Source organism: Leptinotarsa decemlineata, unplaced genomic scaffold (assembly GCF_025532065.1).
Source record: "Leptinotarsa decemlineata unplaced genomic scaffold, Ldec_3_MD MMD2_tig00000010_RagTag_RagTag, whole genome shotgun sequence".
Lineage (NCBI taxonomy): Eukaryota > Metazoa > Arthropoda > Insecta > Coleoptera > Chrysomelidae > Leptinotarsa > Leptinotarsa decemlineata.
In genome coordinates, this window is record NW_027412538.1 from 8,243,688 (window position 1) to 8,260,543 (window position 16,856).

General features: G+C 37.8%; 1 protein-coding gene across 3 annotated transcripts in view; it reads right to left on the reverse strand.

The window, feature by feature from the left end:
* Nucleotides 1–1,832: 1,832 nt before the first annotated feature.
* Nucleotides 1,833–16,856, reverse strand: part of LOC111512735 (uncharacterized) — a 48,598-nt gene continuing 33,574 nt past the window's right edge. For all 3 annotated transcript variants that reach the window (XM_023168885.2, XM_074171353.1, XM_023168888.2), the window contains exons 4-8: nucleotides 13,095–14,816; nucleotides 10,065–10,188; nucleotides 9,622–10,010; nucleotides 7,590–7,771; nucleotides 1,833–4,889 (exon numbers count right to left, since the gene is read on the reverse strand). In XM_023168885.2, coding sequence (XP_023024653.2) covers nucleotides 4,508–4,889; nucleotides 7,590–7,771; nucleotides 9,622–10,010; nucleotides 10,065–10,188; nucleotides 13,095–14,816 — 2,799 coding nt within the window. In that variant the 3' untranslated portion in view covers nucleotides 1,833–4,507. The remainder of the gene's footprint in view (nucleotides 4,890–7,589; nucleotides 7,772–9,621; nucleotides 10,011–10,064; nucleotides 10,189–13,094; nucleotides 14,817–16,856) is intronic.

The following is a 16,856-nucleotide window of genomic DNA, read 5'->3' on the forward strand; positions in this document are numbered from 1 at the left end:
TGAAAGCTATTTTCTGGGTTATTTGGCCGTGGTCTACTACTGTGATAGACATTATCAAACGTGATTAGCTAACAATTGCATAGCTCGAGTTGTTCCCGTTCTGAATGCTGATATTTGACTGATTTCATATTATAGTGGGCATGGCTTGGTTTCTCTTAGTAGGATTACCTGACCTTGTTTGTGTACCTGTAAGGGCAGGTAGCCAGATTTTATTAATGTTCATTGACTCGTTTTTTTCTATTGAAATGAGATAATGTGAGTACCTTCTTTGTTGAGAGCATGTATGGCTACAGCTTATTTGTTAGTTTGTCCGAGTTGACAATTTATCTTGTGTTAAAGAGAGAGACGGGTATCGACACGTGTTTTTATGGTTCCAATGTGAACCGATCCGCAGCTATAAGGAATCAGATATATGCCAGGTTCTCTGGGGTCTTTAGCTGACCTTAGACTTTGTCTGATAGTTTTTGTTGCCCTAAATATTGGTTTTACGTCGTGTTTCTCTAACACAGTAACAAAAACATAGTAACATAAATGTTACAGATCGCATTGGGATAATCTTAGAGAAACATTACGTGAAACCAATATTTAAGCCAACAAAAAGTATCAGACAAAGTCTAGGGACCCCACATAACCTTTAGCAACACCCGGGGTATGCCGGATTCCCTGTAGCTGCGGGTCGGTCTATATTAGAACCATGAAAAGAAGTGTAGATACCCAGAGGTGTAGGTACTCTGAACACAAGAGGCATTGTTGACTCAGACAAATTGACAACGCAGCTGTAGCCGAACATGGTCTCGAAAAAAAGGCACTCACATTATCTCATTGGAAGAAACAGTAATAATCGATAAAACTCGAAAGTACTATCCATCAATCAAATATGCTTCAATGTCAGAAGAAACAAAGACAAAGTCATTGTATCGGTAAAACAAGTTGAAATGTTAAAAACAATAAAATGGTACTGATACAGGTTTGATAATAATAAAATATGTATAAAATGTATAACCCAAGTGCTGGCTAGTATTAAAATCGATCCTAATAAGGAGAGAAGCATATTTTAATGGCAACATAAAGGTTCACTACTAAAATATTCCTCCATATTGTAAAATGGTTGAGTGAATAACAGTTCTTTAACATGTTTTTTCATCAATCCCAGCAAACACAATTATGTAAAATGGACATGAATGTTACATAACTGATAATACGTGTTATGTAACTATGTAACGTAAAATTTACATCCCTGTTATGGCGAAATGCAGCCACAAATACAACCTGATCTTTACGTGACATTAATGTCGTTATTTTACATACATTTTATATAATTTCAGTGGGTAAATATAAAGAAATATAACACTCGCTTGCAGAAAAACTTGGAATCATTAACTGGAAAAAGCATTCTTCAAAAAGCAAAACTTCTTGACCAAACTCCGCTTTCACAGTTTTTTTTTTGTAAAATATACTCGTCAACAAAAACACAAATCTCAATGTAATCACGTGATAAGAATGTCTCAAAAACTGTAGCCTCTCCCACAGAACTTAACACAGATCAGTAACAACTTAAGAGATAAGTGAAACCATATCGACGTAAGTTTTTACGTATTAGCTACGACATATTCACATAAATTATTTATGTAAATATGGAGTAAAAGTATCTTAGAAATGTAATGAAGTATTTACTTAAATGTATTACGTAAACATGTTCGGCTGATTTTGTCATATTCACGTATAAAAAGTGTGTTTGCTGATTCAATTTTCCTTAAGCTTAGTGGTAAGCAATTATGAATTTTTGTCCATTATAAATAAGAGATTCCTCAACAATATTGTTTTTTGGTAGAGGTAGAGGTAATCTCAATTTTTGCGATGATCGCGTGTTTTGAGGGTATGTGGGCACTGTACCTAATATATTTGTTACGATTCTTGTGTATCAAGCAAGTGGTTTCTAAAATAAAGATTGAAATAACTGTGACGATTCTATTATATTTGAAAAGTCCCCTGCTAGAGTCACGCATTTTTACTTTACAGACAGCCCTCAGCACTTTTTTGTACAACTTGCACCCCAGAAGGCTACGCCATAAACGAGGTGAGCTTCAAGAAGAGCAAAATAAGCTGTTTTAGCTGCTGTACAACCCAATTCATGTGATATTATTCTAATGGCGCAGCATCCAGATGACAGTTTTTTTGCACAATTTCGTGACAACATGGTCGTGTCAAGAGTATACGAGCATAGAGGCAATAGAAAATAAAAAACCAGAATAATTTCAAGAGAAAACAAGGAACGAAGATCATTAATTAAATCTGGCTACCTGTCCTTTTAGGTACCTAAACAAGGTCAGGTAATCCAATTAAAAGAAACCAAGCCACGCCCACTATTAATATAAAACCAGAGCCAAATACCAGTATCGTAGTTACCGCGTTCGGGAACGAGAACAACTTGAGTACCAACTCAAGTTACCATATCGCCCTTGATAATGTCTACCGCAGTGGTAGACGAAACGTCGGGCTCAAAAACCTGCGGACCACGGTCAAAAAATCCGGAAAATAGCTTCCACACAGTATAACTATTTAGTTCATATATTTTGAGTTGGTATAAGTTAGTCGCCTGATCGAAATATTTTTTACCATTTTCTATCTACAGTGCATTCATTTCAAAACTTCTAACCCCAAGTACTTCGTTTAGCAGGGAGAATTTGCCGTAGACAAAAAGACACGTTTATCTGTTTAAAATCTGTTTTTTCGTTAACCAGCTCTCGCACCCCTACGAACGACAACCCCCAGAAGTCGAAACTTGTGCGAGCTAGGAATTAATGAGGTCTTACCTTTTAACGTGTGATTCCTAACATGTCAATTTAGATATCGAGAGGGAAGTTTAAAATCAGTGCCAGTGGTATTTTAGGTTTAACCCCCTTACCCCTAGCTACCCCCACTTAATAATTTTAAATGGCACCCCCCATCTTGTAACACATCATTTTAAAGATCTTAAAAACTCTCACTCAACTCCGTTTCGAAAACTGAAATTGGTTGATTCGTTCTCGTAAAAAAGAGCAAAAAGAAAATGAATTATAACAAAAGGCAAACATTTATGGAAACTGTATCACTGACATAAGGGCACGCAGTTGCTTCTTGGCGTCAGTTACAATTAAATGGTGAAAACATGTATCAGAATTAGTTATTCCTGATTTTAAACTGTTTGTCAACTGGTGTCAGTTGCACTGACAGTAATAAAAATCGTAATGGTGTACACTTTACAAGAAAGAACTGAAATTATTTTTATTTATGGTGCTGAAGATAGGTGTGCTCGTAGACAGGCATGCAGGCCAAAATGTGTCACCGATATGTTCTAGACCTTGTTCAAAAATTTGAAGAGACCGGTTCTGTGTGCAACAAAGCAGTAAAGCAGCCGAGAGTTCTTACGAAAGCCGCACAGATTGAGATTTTAGGCCAATTCGCCGTTGAGTCTACTACTTCAATTTCGAAAGTCGCGAAGTTAGTGAATATTTCAGTTGGTTCTGTACACAAAGTTTTAAAACTGAACAAGTTCTTTCCTATGACTAGGCTAGGAGAACTGAATTTTGTGAAATAATGACTGCGAGAATTTAAAATGACCCGAATTTAATAAAACATATTCGCTTCAATGATGAATCAACTTTTTTCTTAATGGCTTTGTCAATAAGCAAAACTGTAGATACTGGGATAATGAAAATACACACTTGTTTCGAGAGGATCATATGCACTATCCACAAAAAATAAACGTCTGGGCTGGAACTTTGGGAAACGAAATAATTGGCCCTATTTTTATTGAAGAAAATTTAACTGGTCAATTGTATTTAAACTTATTGGAAAATGTAATCGATTCACTCATAACACAGTCCTTAGAACGCCAAGTTGATGAAGAAGAGAACCCGCTCTTGGATGAACAAAATTTACATTTTCATCAGGACGACGCACCGCCCCACAACGCATTGCATATCCGACAGTGGCTCGATCAACGGTATCCTGACATGGATTGGCAGAAGAGGCGCTCTGGAATGACCGGCGAGATCTCCGGATTTAACTCCATTGGATTTCTTTCTCTGGGGTTATTTGAAGACAATGGTATACAAAACTCCACCGCAGGACATTCAGGATCTAAGACACAGGATTACTGACACATGCAGTCAAATTAATAACGAAACATTTACAAAAGCCCGACAGGAATTTGCCGACAGGAATTTTGCTTAGCTACCAATGGTGAACATTTTGAACACCTAATAAAGTAAGGTACATTTATTTAGTTGCAATAGCTATTATTTAATTTTTTATTATAATTAATTTTCTTTTTGCCTCATTTTACGAGAACGGATCAACCAATTTCAGTTTTCTAAACGGGGTTGAGCGGGAGTAGCTAGGGGTAAGGGGGTTAAACCTAAATTCGGCAAATTCTCCCTGCTAAACGAAGTACAAAGGGTGGGAAGTTTTGAAATGAAGGCATTGTATATTAACAGCGTCAAAAACTCCCTGATTTTTGTATAGGTCAGAGTGCCGTAGATTCAGGATTACCGCCGTTGTCATTTTCCAAAGAGTCAATGAAGACTTCATCTTCCCCAATGCCTTGTTCATAACTATGAGTTTTCGCATCTTCCCTTTTGAAATTGAACCGTATCGATTTGGGATCGACATAAATATCATTTTCAATCATCATGTCTGAGTTTATACTGTTCGCAGACCAGTCCTTTGGCGATTTTGTCCGGTTTTGATTTTTCAAGAACGTTTTTCTGTCCATGAATTCATAGTATTGATGTGATTCGCAATAATCGTCATTTGAATTCAGTGGAGTTGGTGTTCGTTGTGGAATGTTTCCTTCCAAAGAATCCGGCGTGATGCTACTGAGTCGGAAGAGAGCTTCAGAAGAGGCCCTAGAAAATAAGAATGTTCAGTGATGTTTATGGATAGAGCAGAAATTATACAAGGTCTGTTAAAAATATGAGGGGAATTTTCATTTTTCTATTGTTCATTCATCAATTTCTATTTTGTCCGCTTCAAAGTAGTCCCCCTCAGATAAATTCCACTTGTGTCAGTGTTTTTCCAATCCACGAAGCAGTTCTATATGCACTTTTTGGTATGCCCTTCAGCTATCTCTGTATCTGTAGAGTAGAGAGGGTGAGTGTAAGTCCACAGCACTTAGGCCACATGTGACCCATTGTACATCCTCCCGAGGAATTGCCCTCCTAGGTCATCGTCCATCCTATCCTTTCCAGGAAGGTGGACAGGTCCCTTGGAGACATCTCCTCTATATCGGCAGGTGTAGGCGAAGACTCGTCGAACACACACTCTCTTATTGACGATAACTCCGGGCACTCGCATAGGACATGCCTAACAGTATCTTTTTCCTGTGTGTTCACCAGCCCCATATTATGGAGGTGTTTCCTTAGTTGACAGTAGTCAGTCAGAAATCCTACTATTTACTCCTACCCTCGACCTACCCTCGACCCTCCTACCTTTACTCCTGTCGTGCCCTTTAACCCATTTCAGGATAATGTTATTATCTACCGAGGCTTTGGCTAAATCTTGGTGGCACTCTAGTACTAGCCCTGAGGTTATACGTTGTCTGTTCAAGGCTAATAGGGCTTGCCAGAAATTCCTTTCCTGGTTATTTCTTTTGTGGCGATTGAGAAACCAGCCAGTTCTGTTTGGACCACGCTGGTATTTTTTCCCATTCCTCACTTAATCCTTAGGCTTAGTGATCTGGAGTACACTCCACATCCCTGGGGGTACCAAAATCATTGGTATGAAACCAGATTAGGACATGGACCATAAGCACACAGAGTACCTGGCAACAAACACAGTAGAACCTTCATTAGGGAACCGTCCGAGAAAAGAACCGAAGAACTACTTCAATATAGTAGGGATCGGCTCAGAATAATTACATGGTTACTAACCGGTCATTGTTCGCTTAGAGGACAACTGAATAAATTGAGGCTGTACAACGGAGACCTCAGCTACAGATTATGCAACGAAGGGATAGAAACAGCTCTACATATCTTATGCGAATGTGAGGCACTGAATCACAGGAGGCAGGCAATATATGGACGTACAAAATTACGTCCAGAAGAATATGACGAACATCCAACACGGAACCTGTACAAACTAGTACAGGGAACGAGACTGATGGAATGGATGTCATGAAAAGATGGGAGAATAAACGCAATAAGCCCAAGAGGCAGCAGTGTTTTCTGGAGACTTGGACTAAATGAACAAGTCAGACAACTCCCAAGGTACCAAAAAAACACTCCACATCCTGATCCGTCTGTATATATGCATATTGCATTTGTAGCATCTGACTCTGTGTTCTGTTTTATTTGTATTTTGTAGGGTTTATTGAACACAAACCTGGGTTCAATTGCATCTCTGGTTGCCTAAAGCAGAGGTAGCGCAGTAAGCGCTTCCCGCCATAGGCCCAGACTCAATTGACTCATTTCTACTTCCAGGTTAACGCCAGCCGCGCGCAATTGTACCATGACCATAAACGCAACCTCCTAAACGTACAGGTCCAGAGGGGTCAGACCCGTAATTAATTCCATTGCCGCGGTTGGTGTTGTTCTCATGGCTCCTGTGATGTTTAAACAAGCCAATCGCTGTACTTGATATAGTTTTTGGATGTCCGTTGCTTGTAGAACTTTCGGTCCCCATGCAATGGCTCCGTACGTTAACATAGGTCTTATTATTGCAGTGTAGATCCAGGTGACCACACGGAGTGAAAGACCCCATGCACGTCCCACTGTCCTCTGACATTGCTCATAAGCCACTTATGCTCTTTTTGCTCAACTTTGTAGGTGAGAGTTCCATGTTAGCTTCCTGTCGAGGATAGGACCAAGGTATTTCACGTCTTTAGAGAAGTTTAGTTTACTTTTGAAGATTTCGGGAGGTTTTAAGCCCGATAAACTTCTTTTCCTGGTGAAAAGGACCATCTCAGTCTTCTTGGGATTGATCGACAGTGAGTGTTCCTTACACCATATTTCTATTAATTTGAGCCCATCCTGCACTCTATCGCACAGTGTGTTTACAAATTTGCCGGTCTGCAAGATAACTATGTCAACTGAATATGTAATTGTGTAGAATCCATTTTTTTGAGGTACCTACTTAATCAGGGTATCCAGAACTATGCCCTTTCACTTGATGTCTTCTACATTGATACTTATTGCTCTACTAGAGAACATCTGCCCTTCAGCTATCTCAGCGATTCGGTTTTCATATACTCAATCGTCGCAAAACGCCGTCCTTTCATGGGACTCTTCAGTCTTGGGAACAGGAGAAAGTCGCAGGGGGGCAAATCTGGTGAATACGGTGGGTGAGGCATGATTGCCGTGTTGTTTTTGGACAAAAAATACGAACAAGTAATGACGAGTGAGCAGGTGCAGAAGCCATGAATTGTTTTTCCACAATTCCGTTATATTTTTCAAGAAAAATGAAAATTGACCTTACTTTTCGAACAGAGCGCTAGTTTCCGTTCTCTTTCGTCTTATTGCGTACCCTGTCAGGGTATGTGCAGGTTGTGAGAACTCTCAAATATCTTCCTAGATTTCACAAGCCGTAAATAAACATATTCTCCAACTTACTTGTTGCAGGGTACTGCCATATCACACGGTTTTAAAATTGGTCCGAAAAACCTTGTCGATTCGATGACATTGTCTGCATCCTCTTCTTTTTTTGGTAACATTGTCAAGGATTTGTGTGGTCTAGGAATATCGTAGTCAGGTTCTGAATGGCGTCTCCGCCGTTCTGGTAACAATTTAGAAAACTGAAAAAAAATACTTATCAGCACATTATAAAAAAGTTTTCACGTTTGATCAAGAGTCATTGAAACAGATACTTGAAATTTATTGAATCCTACCTTTCCGGTAGATTGCAGAATATGAGGATAGCTGACAGTGTGTCAGAAACAATTCATGTGATTTTAGGAGTTCCGCAAGGTTTGTACATTGGGCCTATATTATTTCTACTCTTTATTAATGATGTTAAATCAGTGTTTAAACACTGTGATATCTCTCTGTATGCAGACGACCTTAAATTTTTCGAAACAGTGCAATTTACCAATGATATTAAATGTATTCAGAATTACCTGGATAGCTTTTGTACCTACTGTGATACTAATTGTTCAAAAGTTAACGTTAAGAAATGTAATGTGTTGAGATTTTATAGAATGAGGCAGCTTGTCATTGGAAACTACTCCATTAATGATGTAACTCTTCAAACTGTCAAAAGCTTATGCGATTTGGGAATTACTTTTGATAATGATCTTTATTGATCATGTCAATAATATCTGTAATAAAGCATTCAGAATGCTCGGATTCATCTAAAGGAATACCTGCCGTATTACAGAATATGATGCTATAAAGTCATTATACTTTTCACTGGTTCAGAGTATTTTAGAATATAATTGTGTTATTTGGTGTCCTCTTTATGCTTGTCATAAAGAGAGACTTGAAAAAGTGCAAAATCACTTCACTGAATATATAATTTGGAAACTTGGCCTACCCTACTTTGGATTTAACTCGCAAATGAGTCTGTCTGTATTAAATTTATTTTCACTTGAGGACAGACGTAAACTTGCAATGGTTGTGTTCCTACATAAAATAATAAACTTCCACTACAATTGTTCAGCTATTTTAGATGATATTTGCCTCTCTGTTAACTCAAGAACCTTAAGAAGTAATCACTCGATGGATCGATGGCAATAAGCTGTAGACTTCAAAAAAATTTCAATACATACTTTTCAGAACATGATCTTTTTCATTGGTTACATTTAAAATGAAAAAAAAAATGGCCACCAGACGAGTTCATTCAGATATTGATCATTTAACTTCTGAATAGTCGTTTATTATTTCTTTTAATGATCATAACCTATTCTAGGGTTTGTACATGCCTTTAGGGATTGTTTGCACATTGATGTAACATTTGGGACTTTGTTACAATTCTGTAATGTACTTGACATAGTTACATTTTGTTTTATAATTTAATTGATCATTAGTGCTGAATGCGTTTACGCTTATTCTTGTATTTTTAATATTTTTTTTCTTCATGTTCCATTTGGTATTTTATCTAGAGTTTGTGGTGTACTGGACTAATAAAAATAAATAGGTTTATGTCTTTATTTTTAATCTTAATAGTTTATCTTAAGGATCCTACTTGTTGGGTTCATAACTGAACTCTAATGCTGACTACAATCGAAACTTTCTTGATGTACCATTTGGGATTTTATAACAATTCTGTAGTGAACTTGATCGATAAAAAAATAAATAAAATAAAACACAATTTTGTGTTTTTTGTGTCATTATAAGACGCCAACAACATCGATGGAAACTCTATCCATATAAGATAAATAAATTGGACAATGGTCTAACATCGAGCGCCAAATAAGATGAAAAATTACTCAGATCTGACATAAATCTGGTTTCTGGATTTTTACAGAGAGATAGAGTTCTCATTTGAGACTCGGTGGCGAACTTTGCTTTGCAACATTTTGTATTAACGGGTTCATTTCATGATAAGTAGAATTTGGAACCTCTCAGTCATCTGATGATTGATAACTTGCTTAGCGAAATGCGCGTTGAGAGACAGTATGTTTGTTTTCAATGATCTATTACTCACCTCCACGTTCCCGATATTTGAGCCATTCAAACTCGATGTAGCCCCTGGTGTCAAAATAGGAGCATTAGTGACTTCGGCTAATTCTGCTAACAGCCTACTCAGTTCATCGGAATCAATCAATTCTCTAGTACTTCTGTTTGTTCTCAGCTCCACGTCACTGTCGAATACATCGGTTTCACTGAAACGTTTAATCAGACTTTTCACTTTATTCCTGTTATTATTTTGATTGTTGAGTTCATCTAGTATCTCATCAATATCATCAATATTCTCGTACAGCTTGGTTTTTTTCGGAGGCAGTACAACTGGTTTGTTGTTTTTCGGAATATCGTGGAAAGGTGACGGATTCTCCAGTTTCTGGGTTTTGGGTGTTAAAATGGGAAGAGCTTGGTCTAGAAGAATCAATAATTATTGATTGTGTATTGTGTAATTATTTTCTTTGTTACCTGAGGGTTCATTTTGTTTGGCAACTGAATTAAGTTGTGGGCTTCTATTGTCTTCACTTGTTTCTGAAATATTTTCAGGCCCCACCAAGCTTGTTGGTGAATTTACAGTATCTGAAATCTTTTCCTGTAATTGAATCAATTTGTTAGTTTGTAATAGGATATCGGTGGTGATACAAAATGCTGAAGATAATGTTGTATCAATAAATCGATTCCAGGTAGTAAGAATTGGGCAAGTGTTTGTGTGTAACCAATCAATATCAGCACTAACATCAAACTGGATAGTGAACATCAATTAATACTTGTGGAAGTGTGTTTTGTGTTCTAATGAATGAGTTGGTCATCTGAGGATTTGCAACTTCCCACATTGGGTAGCCCGTATCAAAACTGCATTGAATTAATTTGTTTACCAAGCTCACATTTTTTAGGATATAGCAATCAAATAGTTCACAGAACATTGTCTCATGAACGACAGAAAGTAGTATCAGAATGACCTCTGGGTTCACAAATATATTTCAAATGTATTTCAAACGTGGTGAACGATTGAAATGAGAATATGTCGGATAGGGTAGTCAAAACTTGATGTTGAAATAGGTTTATGTACGAGGGATTCTATGAAAAATTTAGTGGGATTCCAATTGGTTTTCCAGCAAATTGGTGAAAATGTCCTCTGGAAAATTCAAACGATTGACAGGTAAAATGGTGTCATAAGATTAGATGAAAATAAAGTGCTAAAGGAAATACAGAAGAGGATGTGCAAAGTCAATATAACCAAGTAAAAAAAAGATCATAGTATCAACAAATATGACGAATAAAAAAATGAATTCTCAATCATACTTTCAACAAATATGACAAATAGAAGAGAAAAGTTAATTCTCAAATAAAAAAAATACTTGCAGAATATAACGAAAAATACAAATTAAAATAAAAAAATTAAATCTAACCTGATATTAATAAAAAATTCGGAAATTCATGATCATGATTCAAGGCAACATAATTTATTTCATCTCGATGCTGCAAAATCTATAATGGTCAAAAACATTTTTATCATGATTCTCTTTCTGCTTTCAATAAATTGCCTGGTCACATAAAAACTGTGAAAATATAGTAAAATTCAAAAAATGATTAAAATAATTCATACTTCAGGAAATAAACTACGATAAATAAAACATATCCTTTTTGTGAAAAACCAATTTCATTTATTTGTTTACTGATTTCTCAGTTTAAATGTCCTAAATTTCAAATCATCTAAAAGAACAATTCGTTCAGGCCAGTCTCAACACCCTACACAGTAGGTTAATGGACTGACACCTATCAGAAAACAACTACTCCCCTGGCTAATACCACGAAGGGCGTTGGATTATATCCGACAGGTGTCAGTGCAGGATTCTTCACTGAAGTTATTCCTGCATATGCTGTTGGCGATACAACTGCCGCAATAGATTTTCAATTGGGCAAGTATGCCCACTGACTATACGTGAAAGAGTCCTAAATTTCTATGATAAGATTTGTGAATAGTCTTATACCAGAATAAGTCTGTCTGACTATTCATGGTCTTATATAAAAATGATTTATATATGTGTAGGTACATATATATGTATGTGTATGTGAGTTTATATACATGTGTATGTATATGTGTGTATACACATATGTATGTGTGAATGCATAACTTTATTATTATAATTTAAAAAAAAATGAGAAACTGGAACCTCCAAAGCGGCCTAAACATATGTGAACCTTGTTTGCCGAACTTGGTTGAGCGAACCAAGACATAATCCAAGATAGAAATTTATCTCGAATTCCAATGGGGAATGTTCCTCCTGACGAAAATCAAGTAGTTTTCAAGAAAGAACGTATTTTAAACTTATCATTTCAACCTTTTTCTTCAAAAAAATATTTAAATACTTGAAAAAGAGTAATGAAATAATGCATTCAACATTTAAAGGGATTCGTTTCTATTTCACCATTTGGCAACATCGGTTATAGCTAATAAAGGACAATGAATCTGTTACCTGTATGAGACAAACAAAGATGACATATTTCAGAGGCGTGCTGTTCTGTTTACTTATGTTCCGAGGCATTCTGTGACATATGACATTTTGTGCATCTAACCTATCTTCCTCTATATAAATAAATAACAAAACAACTGTTGTTTATGCGCCTTGTGGAAGTGGTATTGAACTATAATTTATATTTTGCCTTAATTTGACACTATTGACATGATTCTTCTTCTTCTAGCATACTACTAACCTGAACTCCAATCTAGCATTCTAGGCGCTGTTGCCAATATGTGAATTAGAAACAAATCCCTTTAAACATTCAAACCTAACATTTGAAACATCAATTTGAATACTTTTCGAAGTGAATTTGAAAAACTCATGAATTGAAGTCAACTTTATTTTGTTCAAACTTGCATTTGGTGTAATTGAGGAACATTCCCCATTGCAACAAACTTTCCCTTGTCGATACCTTTATAGATATTTTCCAAAAAAGTTGTAGACGTACCTTCAGTCGATCTACCTGGAAATTATATTTTGACATTTGTTAATTAATATTACTGGAGTTTTTTCCCAACACCAAACCGTTATTTTAACACCTCGACACGTGTTTCGATCACCAAGTGATCATCTTCAAGAGGAAGATCAAACTAAACTGAACTGTTACATTACTATTAATAACATTATGTTTCGTTAAGAATGGAAGTACTTGGCCGGTAGTTGTCGATCAACAATGGACCATTTCTTTTCACATATATACTCAGAAATGGCTTTGATTATTTTTGTCGAGAGACAGTTCATGCCTGTGGAATTTTTATTTTTAAGTCCAAGAATAGCATGTGAACTTCCGATGGAATAACAGTTAAAATAAAAACTGTTCAAATTTCCGACAGGATCAATAGTCCCGGAAGGTTTGAAGCCTTAAAATATTATTTCAAACTATTTGACACTTCAGTTGAATAATGTTTGGCGAATTTGTTATCAATAATTGTATTTTAAAATGTCGGGAAAAAATCTAAACACTGTGTATACTCACAATCAAAACAGGCTTTTTCATTTCCAGTATATTTTGCAACTCTGATAGCATCTTCAATGTATTTCCATCGGTTACTGCCAATTTTTCGATAACTAATTCTGCCACAGTATCATACAAATTTTCTTCTATAAACTCGTCAACAGCCTTTTCTTTAGGCTTTACTTTTTTCTTCCAAACTCTCCTGATGAAACTGTTTCTCTTTTTCAACTTTGAATTATTCTTATTGACCTCTATGTCAGTTTCTTTTTTAGCTTTCTTTTTTATTAGGAAGCTCAACTTACTTTTACTTTTACTTCCCTCGATATATTGAGGTTCAGCGTATTCTGCTTCATTCACGGTCTCTTTCTCATCTTTGATTTCATGATTATCAGGGATGGAATATAAATTTTCTTGAGAGTTTTTTTCACTAACATCATTTTCGTTGTAATCTGTAGTGGCATTTACCTCGCAGTAAATGCTATCTGCATACTGATCATTATCAATGCAGAAAGTTGCTCCGTCGTCAATATTTGTCTTTTTTTCCTTCACTGGAAGAGAATAAAGATCGTTCCTGATAGAACAGTGGTCACTTGTGTTTGTGGCAAGCGAGTAAATTTCATTTTCTTGTATTAGAGTAGATCTTTTATTTTCGTCAGCGTTAGCTAACGATATTGATCTTTCTTCTTGTTCCTCAATATTACACAAATATTTGTGTGTTTTATTTGAAAAGAAAGTATTGTTCCTGGTAGGAGTTTTGTTTGTTTCTCTGTATTTTAACGCGTGGCCGTACAAATCGTTTTCCATCAGTATATTTTCGTGTGCCTTGGCGTTACTGTCAGATTTCGTTGCTGCTGCTGCTTTTTGTTTTTCCTGTGAATATTCCAAAACTCTTATCTCGTTACTGTTTAAAGAATGTTTGTTGTTATTGAGGAAACCAGAGTTATCTGTTGAAGAGGATATTTCTGTGAGATTCTTTTTTTTATTTGAACGACTCTGTTCGTTGTTATTCACTGATATATGTGTTTCAATTGTTTCGTTACTTGCTGTTGGTTTTCTATCAGTCTCTGTAGTTGATTCACCAAACTCGTTTCGAACTGGAAGTGCACCTATTTCAGTTTCATTTGTTTTACATGTTTGTTTATTTTCGTTGAAAAAGAACACGGTCTCTTTTTGTATGATACATTTACTTGCGTCATTTTCTGCAACGAACTTAATTGGTAGATCGTGGTTGGGTTCAACTCGAAATGTGTTTGGCATCATTCGTGTGAGCGATAAACTTTTTTGGAATTTTTTTGTACCGTGTTTGTCACGGTGATTGCTTTCAGGTAATGCAGAGGGAATTTGTTCGTAAATGTTTTCGGCTGATCTTGAATCAGTAGATGTTTCGGTGATTTCAGAGTTTCTCAAATCATCAGAGCTTTTATGTACAAACTCCCGTGGTAGTTGCTTAGTTTCTGCTCGCCGGGTTGCTGCTTTACTGATGGTATTTGTGACAGAGTTTCCGTAGGACTGACCTCCAATTTTTTGAAGTCTTTGGATAATTGAGTCATTCAAGTGTTCGGCTGCCAACGGCTCTTCTAAAGATACAGCACGGTTTGTGGAGGGTTCGGTGTCTTCTTTCGTTGCTGGAAACTGTTTTAAAGAGTATCTGAAGTGACTCATTTTCTGTGGATTTTTGGTTGGATTTATTTCCGACATGATTGCTTGCATCCATCGGTTTTGTTCTTCTTGATTAGGTGCTCTCTGAAAAATATTTTAGGTGAGAATGGTAGACAGAATTTGATATTGTATTAGGTATAGATACGAGGCCTGTTAAAAAAATAAGGTAAATTTTTATTTTTATCAAAAATTATCTATTCATTCATCAATTTATATTTTGTCCTCTTCAAAGTAGTCCCCCTCAGATGTAATACACTTGTGCCAGTTTTTTCCAATATGCACTTCTTGGTATGTCCTTGAACTCTCAGCGATTCGGTTTTCATCAACTCAATCGTCGCAAAACGCCGTCCTTTCATGGGGCTCTTCAGTTTTGGGAACAGGAAAACGGCGCAGGGGACCAAATCTGGTGAATACGGTGGCTGCGGCATGATTACGGTGTTGTTTTTGCCCGAAAAATTACGAACAAGAACTGTATGTATTATCGTAGTGCAAAAGCCATGAATCATTTTTCCACAATACTGGACGTTTTCTTCGTATTGCTTCTCGCAAGCGGCGCATAGGTTAGGTTAGGTCCAAAGTGAGTGGAACTATTCGACCCTACACCGCAACCCGCAAGGGTTTATTGTGGCTCACACCTATTCATACTCGATCAAATAAACCCAGCTTCTTAACGAAGCCGATCAGTTTGTATGGTGAGTGGTCTTTCAAGTCAGATGATAAGGATACGGCTCTGCCGAACTCTAAAAACCTGATTCGGTGTTTAGCGGGACAGGCACAAAGTACGTGCTCTGCTGTTTCATAATTTTCCATCTACATATGATGATTCAAATGACAGTGACCTGTAAGAACCCCTGCTGGATATCGTAGTTCATCCCTACTATAGTCCAACAACTATTGGTATCAAGCTTCGAAGGGTGAGTGAGCTAATCCTGGAAGATTCTGCCAAACGTTCATAAACCTTTTTGTTTGGAAATGCCTAAAGCGATGCCAATGACAGGTTCTGGTCCGATGAAGCTGCTTGCAGCACCCTCCTTTTAGTCAGCAGCCTCATTGCCTTCCAGGCCAGGAATCCAGACCAGAGACAATCTGTTAAGTCTTCCTATCGAGGAGAGTCGTTTTTGGCAATTTGCTACCAATTCAGACGTTGCTCGGCAGGAGCCAAGAGCTTCCAACGCCGCTTGACTGTCCGAAGAATATTTTTATTGACTTGTGTATGACAATTCAATTCACACAATTCAATAGCGGAAATTCCCACTTGAGATGCAGTCGCATAAGTTCCTAGGCAGGATGATATCTCTGTCCTGTGTCTGCGATTGAAAACACCTGCACCAGAACCGGAAGGTGTTTTTGATCCATCTGTGAATCAACAACTATCTGCTCTTAATATTTCCTTCTCCTTCTCTTAATATGAGTGGCGGGGGATCACTGTCTCTCTCTTATGGGTGTTTGACAGTCCCCGGTGCAGACCACACGGCACTCACCCAGTAAAGTTATCGGTCAACCACCCAATCCCGCGTCTGTGGGTAACAGGCGATGGCCGGTTTCAAGCTAGATGTGTGGGAGAGGTGTCTCGCAAGAGCCCTCGGCGGTTACTCATCCAACGCTGGAAAGGTAACTTTCCTAACATGAGTGCCCCTCGGGGTAACGTAAGGGTATGCGGTGCAGACCACACGGCGTACACCCAAAAGTTGTTGATGAACAGCCCTATCCCGCACCTACACGGGTAATGGGCGCGACATCTTCGACATATGATGTGTGGTAGAGGATGCTCGAAAGAGTCCTCGACGGTTACTCATCAAACGTTGGAAAGGGAACTTTCCTAACATGAGTTCTAGGGGGAGGTGAGTGCCCGCTCGCGGCTGGAGGCTAGCGAGCCTCATCTCCAACTGGCGTTGGCCTCTTAGGGGCAGCGGCTCCACTAGCGGGTAAAGGGATACGGGGATGCGATAATCCATTCATGGGTGCATTGCAGCCCCATACCGAGGCACTGGACGGCTCATGCTGTTCCGTGATCCTCGCCTGCTTCTGTACGGATCCGAGCGTTCGAGGTGTCGGGGCTCGCGGTCCTGCCGTGCTCTAGTATCCGAGTCTAGTCTTGGAGGGCACCAAGGCAGACGCTTGAGG